Here is a 17,936-nt window from a genome sequence, read left to right as displayed (position 1 = left end):
TCTAATTACCATCATGCTGTAATACAGTGGGTGCTGCTCATGTTTTACCTTCTCGTTAGAGGCATAAATAAGGCATAAATCACACATATTGTATTTGCTTTGATTGAGGTGTGTTGTCAATTGTCTGTGCAGCAAGTGTTCATAGAAACAATAAATGTATGTTTTTATCGGAGAGTGGTGCGTGTTGGGAGGCAAATCTATGATCAGGTTAAGATCTGTGAAATACTCGATCATTGCTGGAGTTCTTTGTAAATTGTAGAGTGGTTCAGTGGGATTGTGAGACATCATTTCCTTGAGTTATAATGAATATTGTGCAGTAATTTTGTTTTCTTTGTACATGCAGAAGCTTGATAATGGCTCAGCCCCTCATATATACACAAACTTTTTTTTCCATAAATTATTTTATTTTATTATCTTTGAGCATCTTCCTTGACAAACAATCTGTGTGCATGGTTCGAGTTTGGCTGTAATAACCAGAGGTCAGATTCCCTGTCTCTGGACCGCTTCCTGGGTATAAATGCTACAGGACATTAATCCCAAGCACATCTATTGTCTGATGTGCTACTAGAGAAAGTCAACAAACCCGCATTATGTTTTCTGAAAGCACGTTTTGTGTGCATCCACAAAGCCTCATTGTCCTCAGTTATCTCTGAAACGAAAGACACAAGAACAGAGCTGTCGTATATGAACTATGGAGTTGGGACGATGAGTTTTAGGACACCTAATCCCTCCTCAGTAAAGTAAATGCTGAGAAACAGTGATCAAGTCACATCTTCTGGATGAGATTCGCACAAATATGTTAACTTCTACATTAATTACATAAAGGTCTAGACTGTAATTGTCCTGCTTTTTTCCCCTCTCTAGCATTTACAAAAGCTTCACAAATACGCGTACTCAAGTGTTTTTATTATTAGAATTTGTTATACAATATTAAATGTCTACAGCCTCCAAAATTAAAGCACAGATAAATCAAATCTCTGATACAGCATCAGCAAAAAGAAACGTTTGAAGCTTTTCAAATATTGGATTTACTGCAAATGCTTTCTTACCGATTTTGCACAGGTGTAATAAACTTGTAACTGGTGTATATTTTCTAATTATAGATAATGACACAGATTCACAAGCCAGTTTATTGTGTCAATGCTAAAACACATTCATGCTTCATAATGAAACTTTTGATTCTTGAAGGTTTATTGAAGCTGTGAGCAGGTCTGCAGAACAGTACACATGATTTTTTTAAAACCAGATTCCATCGAAATACTGATATATGTATATATATATATGTGTGTGTGTGTGTGTATATGTATATAGAGATATACTGTACCTATACTATGTGTGCAATCTCAAGCATTGATGTCATTGAAGAACTGAATAGAGATGGCTTTGCTGTGTGCATTATGATTTAATCTAGTGTGATGTTGACATCCTGTGGATAGCCACCTTTAGGCTGGGCCGTGCACTCTGTGACTTCTAAAATAGACCAGCATCAGCATGGTGCTTTTTGTGTGGAACAGAAAAGAACTGGAGACTGTCAGGAGAATAATGTGTTACAGCCAGAGCTTATTGTCATTGCTGTGTGTTGTCTGGTGACCAGCTTTGTCCTTTAGAAATGGGGGGAAAAAAAACAACTGTAAATGTGGGATGCTGTTTTTTTTTAACTGCTGCCAACAAGAAATATTACTTTTTATAATATTTTAATTTCCTATGAAGATTAGAAATGTATTACTATCCTGTCATCTTTGAAAATAAAGTTTACTCTTAAACTGTAAAATATATTGGCATATTATTGTTTGTAACAACTGTTTAGTAACCATATTTTGTGTTAAATCAAATATCAGCCAATACATTATTAAAATATCAGTTGTCTGTAACCGCCTCAAAAAACAGAATGTGTTAGGCTCTGGCCATTTGTCCAGTTTTAGAAGGCAGCCATAATAATCTGATCATTTTGTGTGACACTTTTATTTCTTGCATGCATATGTGATGTTTATACGATGGTGTATATGTTTTGATATATAAGGTTAACACTAATGAACAAGATACACTTTCCGTTTGCATTTGCAGCTTAGCCAACCAAAACCTCATCTGAAACTAAAATGTTGTTTTTGAAACAACTGAGAAGCAATAACAGTTAAATGCTTTGAGCTGTGGTGTTTTTATCAGCCTCACATGTCTGAATGTGCAGTAAATGGTACATTTATTGATACAGAATTTAGATATTAGTATGTGTTGAATGTGCTGAAAGATGCGTTGGCATGTTATGGATTGAGTTGGGCTGGGCATCAAGGTAAGTAAAGGGAATAATGCTTTTTTTTTTTTTAGTTTTTACCATTGTAGCTGATAATAAGTTTAACTTCAGGGAACTACATTAAATGCATCTTGTTCATCATGTCATCAATCAGGCACCTACTGGACCTTTAACTCTGAAGTGGATTATAGTTTAGGTTTAAAACTTTGCAATGTGCAACTTTACATTTTGATGTTGATAACGTGTTATTGAAAAGCGCTCACATTGATATGTCATTTATATCCTGACACATGTTTCAAAACTAAATTATGCAAAAATGAACTTTATCATTTAAGAAATAATCAACCGCTGAACCCTTAAAATGTATAGTGGGTAAACCCCTCCTCCCTCCAGTCTGCAGTATGTCCTCTTGTGTCTCTGATCCTCAAGGCAGGGGAAGAAGCACCTCCATAAGTGATTGTGAACATACGGCAAGTGAGTGTGCTGACAGAAGTGTGGAAATTGCAGGGAATGAGAGTTTGGATTATTGCATCTCAGCTGGGCATAGCCAGATAATTGAGGCAGAGTGGGACTGGCAAGACCCTTCAAAAGTGTGCCAGAGAACGATGGATTGGAAAAAAAAAATAGCCAAAGTGGCTCTGACAGAGATTCATCATCTCTCCCTTCCAGCTGTGTTGATAATGTAAATTTGATGAGACCATTGACTCTTCAGTGTAGTGGGGCGATGGATGGCAGCTGGGTGATTTTCCTTTAGTGGTATGTAGCGGTTAACTAGTACCACTGTTTGTTAGCTGTGACCAATAGCGGTTGTGTTGGTTGGTTTGTCACTCAGTTGGTTTCCACAGTTAATAAGAAATGTTTCATCGTCCAACTCAACTACAAAGATCCTGCTGCCTCAGTTCAGCTTGGTGGATAAAGCAAAGACTTGTGACACCAGGGACTCTGAGTCCATTTTGATCAAATCATTAATTAACAGACCTATATCTGTATTTTTATGATCTTACTTGACAGATCAACATTTTCTCTGTAAAATAAGTCACTTAAATCCATTATAGAGCAGATAAATGTCCTGTGAAAACATGAGATACTTAACATTGTTCTCCAGCACATGAAACAACAACATCTAAATCTATCTTTCTAGGGCTGTAGTCAACCAAAGAAAGTCTTGGTCAACTAAAATCGTACATAATCTTCAACTAATCGATTAGTCGCGCACGGGGGGGGTGGACAGAGTGCACAGTAAACTCGGCTGCCACACATTTCTCTGTTCTGTATTTCTGGAGCTAACCCCCTTTACTTTTCCAGCATTTGGGGAAACAACAGACGTGACTTTTTAGCGTTTATTAACTGACACACTGTAGTCTGTACTGTACGTTTACTGCCAGACTTACAACTTACTACTGACCTTTTCCTCTGCCCCGCTCACATCCACCGTCACTTCTCTGCCCCTCACTCTTTCCCACTCGCTACGCAAACATACTCCTTAACGGAGCCACGCTTCCAGTGGTTTCCCAGGCAACGACAGAGGTTGACTCACGTACTGGAACAGCGCTACACAGAGACTCCCAAACGCTATCGATTTCAATATTATCAAATATTAAAAAAAAAATTTTTGGCCCGGTGGGGGTTCTCATTGTGTCATTATGGAAAAACACAGATTCAGTAAACGTTCAGCATGTTCAGTAAATGTTAAGTACAGGTGGACCTAGCAGTTTCCATTAAGTTGGGCGAGTTCAAAGTTGTGAAAACAACGGGGGTGTTTTCACAGGTAATTTGTTAGTCTGTCCCTCCCGCCGCAGGAAATAATGGATTACCCCTGGAAAGCTATTGATGTAACACTTTTCTCCTTATAAAAATAACACGGAGATTATTCAACCAATGAGAATTTAGTCAGACGAGAGCATATCGACCAACTAATCGACCAGTCGACCTGAAGACTACAGCCCTATATCTTTCTGTAAACATCTGAAAAATTAGTGTGTTAAACTGTTTTAATATCAGGGAAATTAGTCATTAAAAACATCCGTACTCATTGGACATTGCTGGACTACGTTGTGTATGGCTATATGGGCATTTATATACATTATAGCAGCAATGAACACTGGAGGTTTCTTTTATATTTTATCTTTTTATTTATTTTCTATTTTGGCAGTTTTTTTGTCTGTTTTTTGTTTTTGTTTCTTGGTGTTTTTTATGTAATTGTTCAAATTAAAATGAAATAAAAATGTTATGACAGTTGACTGTATCTTATATTAGCCATCAGTTTCTCACTCACTGCTGTAATAGATTGTAATGTGTGTTTGTTTCTTAGCCAGTGCTGTGATCATCAGCCAAACCAACAGGCTTCCTCTCTCTCTCTCTGTCTATGATTCTCTGGAAATAGGTCTTCCTCCAGGAATTTAGGACCCGGTGCAGAATATAGCTCTAATTGACAAGCAAGTTAGTGTAATTTATACAGAGTAATGGAGGGCTGAAACTGCAGCTCTGTCTGACCTCATGTCCCTGTTGGAAAGTGTTTGGTTCTTCTCTGTCCAGTTTTACTTAAACATTCATTATTTGTACACATGCACTTGATGCAGTCATTGGGTTTACCATTAGTCCCACTCTCACTTCATTTATACAAGAAACCATTATGCCAAATACCACCGAGGGCTCTCTGTAAGTCAACAAAACAAATGCGGATTTGTTTACATTAACATGCACATCAATTAAATTTACCCGCATGTGAATGTTGATTTAAGCGTAATACATAATGTTCTCTTTGGAGGCAGGTCTTCAACTAATTACACTGTAGTATATATAGCTCAAATAAGTAGTTAAACATACATAATTCTCATCATAAACATATTTTAATCCTCAATATTTTTTGAGGGGAGGTAAAATCTCTCCCTGCCTCTGCATATAGGGGCAATTAATTTGTTGTAGGAAAATAATCTGTGCTGGGAATCAGGTCAAATAGTTTTTAAATGATTGACATTTATTTTTTCATTCAAGATGCCACTCGGACTAGAAGCTTTTTTTTTTTTTTAATACCCCTCAGGACTGTAGTTTTGCTACCAACTGTTGTTGAGTGATGGGAAGTGTGTGATCCCAGTACAAATTGTATTTTATAGATTCTTCAATCAAACTCAGATGTTTATAGATGAAGTTGTGTCTGAATGTTTAAGAGTATATTATTAAGGAAGTTTAAGAATCATTTGCTGGGTTTCTGTGGTCATGTTGGGAAGTTTTCTTAATTGTCTTTTGCCATTTTAAATTTTGATGTAACTTCAGTTGTTGTTTGCCTTATATTGTCTGATTTACAATGTATAAAAGTGAACGTACTGTATGTTTTAAGAATGAATTTGTCCAACATTGTTGGGCCTTTTGACCTCTATATCTAAACTTTTACAGTAATATTCTGTACTGTCAAGAACTCATGTGTATTGTCTTTCTCTTCCTCTCTATCTCTCTGTCTCCATTTTTATGGATATTCAATATAAATCCCAAATAAATGAATCAAAACAACTATTCTTAGGTATTTTTTGGTAACAAATCAAAATTTCAGGACTTTGTATGAATATATTACTCAACATCGACAAACAAAGAGACAAAGACACTGCAAGGGTGATAATTAAATACATACTATATCCTGTATGCGGTGTGATGTGATTATAAATAACCCTTTATTTTGTATTTTACTGTGTATCAGTAGAATCTGTACACAAGAAACTGTGAAAAGAGTCTTTTCTGTGCAGGACTACTTGTGCTAGCTTATAGATGAGGCAGCATCACTGGTAGTGAAATTGTAATTGAAACTAATTGTCCCTTTTTGCTTCCACCGTTGAGTAAGATGAAATTTTGCAGTTCTTCAGACTTGTTGCATGATCGCACATCAGGAATATTTCATTCATTTTTGTACATTTGCACAAAAAAGACTTTAATGTTCCTGTTGGACGGCGTTTTTCTGAATTAAGGGCTAGGGGAGGGCGCAGCGGTTTAGGAATGACTCAGTAGAGACAGAGGCTTGGTTCACACCTGCCATTAAAATGCGTCTTGGGCAATCCCCGACCCATCGACTATCTGTCTGATGATGATTTAGTTTCTTAGGGCAACGGCCAATATTTTGGGGCCTTCCTCTTCTGTGCGCCAGGTGTAGTTTACAGTCTGATTAGCAACTTGAGAACGTCCGTTTGACATTTTGCTCATTTCTATAAACAGATATATGCATATGATAGCAGATACATTTAAAAAAAAAAGCTACATCGTTGTCAGATTATAGCCGATAGGTTCCAAGATTGCATTTCAGCCAATGCAACCTGCATGCAACCAAACCCTGCTCAAACATGATTGGTCAATACTACTCGGACCCAAGATGTATGTTAATACCAGGTGTGAACTGGTGTACTTAGAGCTTCCCACTTGTGATTGGATCACCCAAGATGTAGAGAGAGAGGAGGAGTCTGTTATGATAGCGAGGCTGTGTGCTTGTTCTGTCCGTCCTCCACCAACAAAAACTCTCACCACAGGTTTATAAGAAATTTATTGTCCTTAGCAGAGGATGACATCATTAAGACAGCTTTATTCATATCGGTATTTTGAAATTGATCACATAATTTCTGAGGCATATTTCTCCTCACTGTTATAAACAGAAGATGTTATAGAGAACGTTACAGAAGGTATTTCACCTGTGTAGCCAAGGTCACTCGTCTAAATTATGCCTCTACACATAAACTGCAGAAAAAGCCACAGATTAAGAGACATGTTTCCCTCAGCAGACAGGATTTATATATTTTTTTCTATACTTTATATATATTTTTATAGAATTTATGTCAGGACAGCTTCATTTACAGATTTAATTCATCACACTTCAGATTTTTGTGTGTGCTGAATCCAGACATCTCAACAGCACAAATGCTGTTGTTACACCTCTAATCTAAAATTCTTCAGGGTCACCCTACTTTTAGGACATTCAAGGATACAAAAGCCACCATATGGCCTAATTTAATAATAATTTGAAAAAAGAAAAATAACTTAATCTAATTTTAGTTTTAATGGGCCCGCATTCTGCAAGACCAGTAGTAAGTTTCATCACAAACTTGAAAGCTCGACTGGAATAAGTCAAGTAAATGCTTTAAGCTTTATTAACATATCTTAAATATTTATATATTAATAAAAATGTATCAAATGACAATGTGTGATGTCTAGAAATGTGAGATGTGTCACTTGTAGTGATGAACTTACAGAGAATTATCACCCAACTCTGCAGCTCCCCTCGGCTTTACGGAGCTTTATAGTGAGTTTCAGCTCAGTCCAGCTGCAACTTTACTGTTTTGGTTCACTCTCAGCTCTCTCGGTAGTATTATTTTTGTAGGTTTTTTCAACAAAAAACCCTCTAAAAACCCACTGTACACTACCTGCAGTGCTCAGCACCAACAGCAAACAGACACAGTTATCGACTAGCTGGTGAACATAGTGGAGCATTTAGCAGCTAAAGAACCAGATATTTTTGTCAGGGGTTGATAGAGACCAAGAAAGAGTAATTATTGGACTTACATTCACCAAATGGCCAGAAACATGACTCCAAATAAATGGATGTTGCTCCATAACTGCTGGCAAGCAATGGTTTGCTAACAAGTGCAGAATCAACTTAAAAGATAATGATATGTTTCTGTTGTGTTCACAACTTGTTTCCGCTGCCCCCAAGTGGCCAAAAAAAATCGGTTCTTGTAAATTTTATATTGAATTGGGAGCGGAGTTGGGAGCAGTGACCAAGACTGAGCAAGACTGAAAGAAAATTACACGTCTTCCTGTAGTGTAGCCATGTTTCACCTAAAGCTTTGTTAAGCCTCTTACACATAGTTCCTGGTGAATTACTGGGATAACCTTTCAGGCACTGCAAGTGATTTTCACTTTACACACATGCAGCTACATTCAGGATAATTACTCACCAGTTCACTCTTTTGCTTTGGAATAGATTCGAGTTGCAACGGTTGGTCGATAAATCGATTATCAGTCGACAGGGAATTATTTGGCAACTATTTTGATAATTGAATAGTTTCCCCTTTTTCTGTTTTGCAAACATGCCAAACATTTGCTGGTTGCAACTTCTCAAATGTGAAGAATTGACACTTTTCTATACCATACATGATTTTAAACTGTATAACTTATTTATTTTGCTTTGTTGATCAAACAAACATGATATTTGAAGACGTTACCATGGGCTCTAAGAAACAGGCATTTTCACTTTCAAGATTAATCCATTAATTGAGAAAATCAGCAAAATCAGCAGATTAATCAATAATGAAAATAATCATCAGTTGCAGCTCTAGAGACAGATCCAAACAGGCGTGTCTCCCCTGGTTTCCTGCAGTGAAATTCTAATATTCTGTCTAGTCTCCATTATTAGAAACAGGTCTCAGTACAGTGAAATAAAATTCAACAGCACCACAAACCACGGCCTCAAAAATGAACAAAAAGCTTCATCAACACCCCTCAACAAAAAAATATAACCTTGATGAAGGTAGACTGCATTGATTTTAACGTGAGTGTATGTTTACCAGCTAGTCGCCAACTTTGTCTGCCTGCAGTTTGTTGCTGGGCTGGTTGCTCACAGTTGGATTATTTCTGATAAAGAAATCTATCTTTATCTTCAATGTGCATCTATAAACCCCAAACATCATTTGATTCATTGTTAATAAAAAGGAATATTGGTTATTGGAACTTTAAAAATACTGTGTGAGAAGAGCATGTGTCAGCTCTCTGTTGTAGAAATTAATCCATGTTTGTCACAGAATACATTAGAGCAGCAATGGTTCCCCCAATTCATTAGACATATGTAACCTTATAGCCAGTGCATTTGTGTTTGTGTGTGTTTTTCTTTTGCCTCTTGTGTCTCTGAGTAATCTTATTGTGCTGACTGTCTGTGCAAGGGGAAGAGAGGGGACCCTTGAGCCCTGGTAGGAGATGGTAATCAGACGAGATGACAGCCAGTGGCCCAGAGAGCAAACACTGACTATTGTTACATTCAGTGTGTAAACGCCCTCAGTTGGGCGACAATATGTCACACTGGAGTTGTCACATTACCAAAAATTTGAACCTTGGATGAGCTTTTAGGAACACAAGTAGTAGTTAACAGTAGTAGATAAATTAATAACAAAAGTATCACAGTTATGAAGGGAATGACAACACAGATAAATGAGTGACACAAATTATATTTTTTTTTATTCCATGAAGCCACTGAAGAAGAGGAAATGAATCTTCTGCGTGCTAGCAGCAAAACATGTTTTTGCCAAGATGACTCTGCTCACTGAAGCATGATTTCTGGTTAGAGAAATGACACTGACTTTCTGTTTAAGTATATCATTAGATTTTCCATGATGCAAGTTTCTGACTAAGAATGTATCAGCATCATGGAAGTTTAAAATTAATTTGCAAAAAAATATGTAACTGCAGTGGCCGCAAAATCTGTAATTGATCATGTGTCATATTGGGGTTTGTTTTAATTTCTCAGATAGGTGCCTCAAAACCATTTTCTTTTTTTATTGAACTGCAGTATAACTTCCATATAAGAAATACTGTACCACTATTGAGCCTAGTGAAGTGAAGTGAACTTTACCTAAACTTTGTAAATCAGAGAACTGCTTTACACATTCTGTGTGTTCTTACAATCTGTGATTACAGGCTTGTTTTTTGTCTGTGCAGGATCCACTTCTGCTTTCAGGAGTCGTGTTGTTTCATTCACGCACAGCACAGTTTACTTTTTGCATGTCTAACTGTTCTGCATGGAGACATCGTGTCATTTGTTCAATTTCAAGGTTAAAAATATACTTAATTTTGAAAAGTTTTGTTTTCTGCCTCCTATGTTATTATTTTTCTGAGCATACACGCATTTTCTTTAAATCAGATATTTTTTATTTGAAGTTGAAAATGAACAAATGGTATTACATTTTATTGAGACAGATGGAATTACAACAGGGACAATCAATAACTTGGAGAATGTTGATGCTTTACCAGCTCTGCAATTATGTTTTGTTTTGTGGGGACTTTGGCTGTTACTGCAACACAATATTGTTTCAAACAGCAAGAACAATTGAGGCATCACATATTTTCACTGACTATATCATATAAATTAGATTTTAAAGATCAGATATTATGTTTTTCAACATATGCCAGATGGTCTGGCTTTGCAGTTTGTCTGCAGTTATTGATTTTATTTGTTTATCTGTTTGACTTTTGAAACATAGAGGTTTTCTTCCATTTGAAAATGAGTTTTATCAAGTTTCAGTGCTCAGCTGTTTGGAAGTAGCTTCGCATACATCAATGCCAAATCATGAAGTTGCAGTTGCTTTTTGGCACATGAAGCATATGAAGGAATGATTATTTTTGTTCATGATTATGTAAAGCAAAAGAAAAGTAGTTTTTGTGTCATGAAGTTTAACCTTTTGAAGGGATTAGTTAGTCACTTTTCTCATTAATTTCCAAATGTTATGAAAATAGTTAATAGAGTTAAATGGCATTTTTATCTTGCTAGATGACTTTTGGAGAGATGATTTGGAGTTATTTTGACAATTAGATATCTGAGTCAGATGCAGCTAATAATTATTTTCATTATTAATGAATCTGCTGATGATTTTCTCAATTCATTGTCTTGTCAATAAAATGTCAGAAAATAGTGAAAAATGTCTTTTATAATTTTCCAGAGCCCAAGGTGACATCTTCAAATTCCTTATTTTATCTGTCCAAAAGTCCAAAATCCAAAGATATTCAGTTTACTATCAAATATGACGAATTAAAGCAACAAATCCTCACATTTGAGAAACTGGAAACAGTGAATGTTTGGTAAATTTGCTTGAAAAATTACTGAAACAATTAATAGATTATGGGTAGTTGCCAACTAAGTGTCTTTCGATAGACTAATCAATTAATTGTCTAAATGTTTCAGGCCTTTTTGATATCAGGCCTTAGATATAATGTAAGTCTTATTTATCTGTAGTAATGCCAACATTTATGCATGCTCTGATGAGAGCAAGTCAGGATTCCTGTTATACTGACTGTGTTTGTGACACATACATAAGTTTCCAATACAGTTCCAATACTGCTTGATTAGCTTTACTTTGGGTAAAGTTATGTGCTTAGCTGCTAGGGGTTTAACCAAAGCCTGATATATCTGATGTATCTATATATATCTATCCTCTGTTGTTGTCCAAAAACTAAAGAAAACATGTCAGTGATTCACACCGTTGCACTTGGTGACATGTTCCTTCTCCCCAAAGGAAATGGTTGCTGTAGTTTGTTTAGAAACAGCTTCCTATGTTTTTAATCATTTTTGGACAATAACGGAGGTCTACGGAACAAAGGAATATGATATATCCGACTTGGATAAACACACAATACTCGTAAGTAGGATGAGTTCATTGTTGGTTTGGCTCTGCACATGATTAAGAAAAATACATAAAATTGCCAGCCTGTTTCTTTAAAAACATTGAACATTGGAAAAAAAGAGGATTTTCCTCTTCCTTGCTTGTTAAAGGAAGTTCTGGGAAACACGTCTTTGTTTTAAGTGTATTCCACTTTGGAAAGTACAGTAAAGTAACACAGGAAAGCAGCAGTAACAGAAGACTGTTATGCATCCTTGTCTATGGTTTTAAACAGAAGACTGAAGAATACTGTTAAATGCAACCACATGGACTCTATAAAAACTTCAGTGACCAGTGTTGTTATTGTTATTGTAATTCAGTCATTCACTTCCACTGTATTTATATATGTGTGTTTGTTTATGAATGTCTGTGTGTGTGTGTGTGTGTGTGTGTGTGTGTGTGTGTGTTTGTGAGCGGGGGAGAGTGAATCTAGGCATAATATGTACATTGGACTGTGTGAGTAATCTTGACTTGCTGACTGAGTTGTGCATCTCTTCCTCTGACAGGTATGGATGAGCGGACCAACCAAGCGTCTTGGGCCGCAGGTGGCGAGTCCAGTCCTTCCTATGAGTCCTCCCGGGTAAGATGACCCACACCTTAGTGCCTCTGAATGGCCTTTCTGCTCCACAGCACATCATTTAATACTCATTACATCAAAGTGGTACATTCACCAGGTTTTAGTCTCACCTTATCCCGAGTACGACCTGCAGTAGACAAACTGTATTTCTCTCTGACAGGACGAGTTGGTTAATATTCTGATGGGTGGTGGAATTGATTTTTTTTAAAAAATCAATTGATTACTTGTCTAACCAGATATGTTATGCAGTAGTCAGGGAAAACCAATTACTGGAATCTGATTTTATGGTGGAATTGAGCTGCTTTTTAGTAACAGAGGTCTGTTAAAATATTGCAGCTCAAATTTTATATAAATGCTGAACACTATGAATGAATTTTTACCATAAGAGTATTTTATTTTACCCATTGGGAGATCTCTGATGAGAAAGAAAATGTTTTCCCTGGAAGAGTTTTTTTGTCAGTGTGGTTAGTATGAGACCAGTTGTTGTACCACTGGGGCAATAACTTTGCCCTCAATCATTATGATTTAAAACAGTAACTCTGTGTCATAATGAGGGTGACTAATAGAAAAACCAAAAGCTAATGTAGAGATAAACTCCCCCCAAAACCCCAAAATTCCTCTCAGCTCTGTTCAGTTTCAAAACATCAACAGTGAGTATAGAGGAAAGTTTGGGAGTCAGGGGTGCTGTAGGGTGATATTTGTGAAAAAGTGGGAGACATTGTTCCTCCTTCTGTCCTAAAAGCAATGAACCAACTTATTAACAGCCATGTTTTCAAAGGTACTTAAAAATGTTGTATTCTGGCAGACAGCTGGGGAACAAGACAGCGACACTGACACATGAATTGAATAAAAATTGTTTTCTACAGCACCAAATACTTTATTGTCCATAACTGATGAAGCTGGTTTGGACTTTTTGTCTTGCACGTTTGTTGTAGCAACTGATCAATTGGTTCAATAACTTCAAATTGTCTTATGACTTTTTGTTCATGATCAAAGATCTACACAAAAGAATGATAATTTGATACTGAAAATTGTCTGTTGTCCCCTCGAAGCATTGACATTGTCTTACAAATTCATTAAATGTGGCATTTTTTAAAATATATAATAAATCAATTTTAGTTTATTGCTTTTTCCATTGGGAACTTTTATTGATTTAATTCAATCTATTAAATTAATCACCAACTATTTTGATAATCAATTGACTATTTGGAGTCATTGTTTAAGAAAAAAAAAATTCTCTGGTTCCAGCATCTAAAATGTCAATATTTTCTGGTTTCTTTAGTCCTCTATGACAGTAAACTGAACATCTTTTGGTTGTGGACTGTTGGTCGGGACTTTGGGAAACAGTGTGAAGATTTGACACTTTTCTATGTTATACATGATTGTAAACTGAATAACTTTGGTTATTTATTTTGTTTTCAAACGAAACAAGATATTTGAAGATGTCACCATGGTCTGTTAGAAATAAAAACAGGCATTTTCACAATTTTCTGACATTTTAAAGACAAACAGATCACAATAAATCTGTAACAGATAACAGATTAATCTATAATGAAAATAATGGTAAGTTGCAGCCCTAGTGCAATGCTTTTGTATTATGATAATATAGAAGAAACTATGCATGTTAAGTTGCATGTTTAAACTGTATCTCTGTTGTTTGATTTAAGTGAGAACACCTCACTGTTTGTGTGAGGAAGTGTGAAGAGCTTTCTCTCTGTTTGTTTGTCCCTCACACATTGGTTGTTCTAGATGCCCTGTATGAATTTCATTTAATGTCAATCTCCTGTCACTTTCTATTAGAATTCAGTTAAATGTCAGAGCCACTCGGGCTGCGTTACCTTGTTTATTTCTCTGTGCCCTTCCCGAATGAACATCTACAGGCTATGGTAACATAGGCAGCTTGATTTGAATTATAAGACAGAGACGCTTGAGATATCTTTGCTCCAGGTGCATATAAATGAGTGTTTCTGACATTGCAAGGCACAGCATCAGCCAGCAGACAGCTGTTTACACCTCCATAAGACGTGCATGCGAACACTCATGTGCTGCACTCTCCACATTCAAACACACAGCTGCATACACACTTTATATTGATACAGACTTGATTTATACAGCCAATAAAGCATTATGCTCTATATATTCTGGTTTAAGAAAGGAAGAGGTGTTTCTTACCAACCCCAGTGGTCTACTGTTGAAATGATTTAGCTTTTTTCTTGGAAAATGCATTTATTAGGCTCTATTTTATAACTCCCACCACAGTTATGACAGAATCAAGAACAGATAGATCAAGAATATATTAACTGCTAATAACCGGATCGCCCCAGGGGTGCGTCCGCTCGCCTCTTTTATTTGTCTTGTACACTAATGAGTGCCAAATCCAATATGTGAGGCACCTTAATATCATTAAGCCAGCGGACGACTCTGTCATCATGTCTCTTCTCAGTGGTGATGACCCTGATCATGGCCCTGTAGTGGTGGAATTAACGGACTGGTGCAAGTCGTCCTTCTTGGACATCAATGTGTCGAAAAACCATGAAGATGTCAATAGATTTTAGAAATAATTCTACGGTCGTTAACAATCAGGCTGTGGAGTTTGTGCAGAAGTACAAACATCTTGGTGCTATAATTGACAACAGGCTGACCTTCGAGCCTCATGTGGATGCTGTGTGTGGAAAAGTCCATCAGCGCATGTACTTTTGTTGTAAGCTTTGAAGTTTTAATGTTGACAATACCTTCATGAAAATGTTTTATTCCTGTTTTATTAAATCAGTCCTCACATTCTCTTTTGTCAGCTTGTATGGGTTACTTACCCTCAAAAATAGAAACAGATTGCAGGGTATCATCAAAGTATGTAGTAAAATTACAGGTATGACCTTGAATGACCTTCCTCATCTGTACAAGGTTAGGACTTTGAAGGCTGATCGTAGCCACCCCCTGTCCAAGGAGTTCAAATTGCTTCCATCTAGCTGCAGATACAATCTGCCAAGATGCACCAAGGACCAGGACATAAAAACTCATTTGTCCCTGCTGCCATTGGCCTTTTAAATAACTCAATGTGATTATATTGTTCTTATTGTCTATTTATTGTTGTTGTTGTCTGACGGTTATGTGGTTACTGCTAGCTGTACAACAAATTGGCCCTCGGGGATAATAAAGATATCCTTGATCCTAATGTGTAAAGTTGAAAATGCAGCTAACTTGTGTCTGCTGTAGACAAGATGTTGAGAGTGTTTCAGCCAATGCTGTAACAGATTGTGTTGTTGAAAAAGAAAGGATATTTTAAAAAGCATGATTAGCTGACAAAAAATGATACCAAAATGGTACATTTGGTAGTGGTGACTATGAACTGGTGGTAGATAAAAAATGAAGAACATATAGGATATACAGAACAACGCAGCTCTGCAACAAACGTCCTTTTATGAGATTCAATTCCAACTGACCCCATGTTAGAAACATGTTAAATGTTTTATAACCTTTACAACTGATCTATAAGTTTAGTTGTTTAGTAACAACTAAATTCAAAAATGTTTCTCAAAGCTCAAGGCCTCTGACAACAATAAGTGTTGTATAGCAGCACATTTTCTCTTGGTTTGTTTGAAATCAGTGTTAATTTTGTCAAAGAAATTTGAATGATAAATATTCGTTGGCGACCTTTCATTGCATGACTAAATTATAACAATGTAAATGAAAAAATATTGACAACAAAAATTACAGCAAAATCTCTGTCCATTATGCCCTGATGACGAAAAGACGAGACGAAATAGCCGGCTCTGTTCGGGCGGACAACCTATATCATAGTAACCATCTCAAAGCATTGGCTGCTAACCAGTCATTTATCTCCCCCACCATAGATTCACTTTGGCAGCTCTCCGCCAACATAGAACCAACACTTGCAACACACACACACACACACACACACTCCAGCATATAACCGACACTTGCGTTTAAACCAACTACAATTTTCAATAAGCGACTAAGACTAAAACTAAATTTTAAATTCTTGTCTAAATTAACACTGTTTCAATTACATCTTTTTTCTAAACCACTTATCCTGTTTGGGGTCATGGGGGGGCTGGAGCTTATGCACACGTTGGGCAAGAGGTCACATTCACACTTTAAAGTCACGATTTCACCCCGGTACGTCTTAAATTGGCCAATTAAAATTAAAGCTTTAATTGTATGTGTCTTCATGTTTGCAGAGATGTCCCTGACATCTGATGAGCATTCAAGACCTTGTCATTTTCCACTTTTCCTTCATTTTGAAATGCACCCATAACAGCAATGTAGTACAAACTGATGTATTATTTCTAGGTGGAAAACATTGCCCATACAAATAAATTGTTTAATTACTAGTTTTATTCAGTTCATTCATTAAATTAGACTCCAATAATGGATTATAAAAAGAGGGCCATTTTCTAAGATTTCTAAAATTATGCTCCATTCCCAATATCTGTCTTCCACTGATCTCTCAGAAGAAATCCTCAGTGCTTTGTCTTTCAGTCTGTTACAAAGGGAATTCAGTCTTGTCCCGGAGCTTGTTTGAGCTGGTGAGCTACGAGTATGTGATCAGTCGACTGTGAACAGTCCCGAGCCCTGCCGTGCTGACCTTGGCTCCCAGCCAGCCGCTGTATCCTGGGCAGCTGTGGCTGTAGGCTGGCGGTCTGACAGTCAGGGCTGTGCCCACCGCCACCGCACAACAACCCCCACTTCCCCAGTGCCTTGCCCCGACTTGATACTCGACCCCACACGCATCCATCATGACCATATCATCGCTTCCCAAGCTGCCACATGCAGCCACACATTCACCTGGGATGCAGCATAGAGTGTGGAAAAGATGACTTCTTAAACACTGCGGCGAGTGATTGGGGGACAAGGCGTGAGCTCCGGCCTGCCCGCTGCTACAATGATCTGACAGTTATTTAGCCAGTAGTGCTAACGTAGCCCCGTGGCAGCGATGACAGCATGTGTTAGTGTCTTGGATTGATGTAGGCCACCAGTGTTTGGGAATAAATCTGTGATTGATGATCTAACGGTCCCAGAAGAGCAAACACCGTGTGGTTGTATTGACACACACACACACACACACACACAGGATTGACCATTATCCCCCTACCCCTTTTTGTCCTTCCCTTCTCTACCAGGCTAGCCTTTTCCTGCTTCACAGTGGAAATCATAACAATCGAAGAAGAACTGCTAGTGAATGATCAAATTGTTCATCATCAGCAAGTGCTTTCTTTTATTTCGTTATGTCTGTTGTTTGAAGCATTTTCATTGTTTTAGGACAGAAGAGAGTCTGTGTGTTAGTGTTAGGGCCTTTTCATACCTGAAAGTCTGAGCCAAGGTTCATGTTTTTGTCACATTTGATCTGGTTAGTGTTTTGGTTTCACATTGCAATTATGCGAATGCATGAATGCAAAGAACTTTACATGACAAACCTACGTCCTGTCCTCATCATCTATGTGGGCTGCGTCTCCCTATACTTGACATTGATTGGTTTATAGATGAGCGTGCGTCTGAAGCTGGCATGTTGTCAATTCGGCGGGTAGTCTTCTATCACCGTTTGAATTAATGGAGAAAAATGAAAGAACAGATTCATTTTGTTGCCGCTATAAAAATATTATTATGGCATTACTGTATGTTCAGGTGGCATTGCTCTCATCCTCTCCAAAAATACCTGGAAAGTGTCGCATTTTTATGAGATTTTTCCAGTTGA

At 37.2% G+C, this 17,936-nt stretch overlaps 1 protein-coding gene across 6 annotated transcripts in view; it reads left to right on the top strand.

Annotated features, from left to right (window-relative positions):
• Positions 1–17,936, top strand: part of tcf12 (transcription factor 12) — an 88,536-nt gene that overhangs the window by 2,048 nt on the left and 68,552 nt on the right. For all 6 annotated transcript variants that reach the window (XM_067589916.1, XM_067589909.1, XM_067589890.1 and 3 more), the window contains exon 4: positions 12,153–12,226. In XM_067589916.1, the coding sequence (XP_067446017.1) occupies positions 12,153–12,226 (74 nt within the window). The remainder of the gene's footprint in view (positions 1–12,152; positions 12,227–17,936) is intronic.

This window comes from Thunnus thynnus, chromosome 1 (genome assembly GCF_963924715.1).
Source record: "Thunnus thynnus chromosome 1, fThuThy2.1, whole genome shotgun sequence".
Classification (NCBI taxonomy): domain Eukaryota; kingdom Metazoa; phylum Chordata; class Actinopteri; order Scombriformes; family Scombridae; genus Thunnus; species Thunnus thynnus.
The sequence above is the reverse complement of the archived record's forward strand: the minus strand, read 5'-3'. Positions and strand labels throughout refer to the sequence as shown.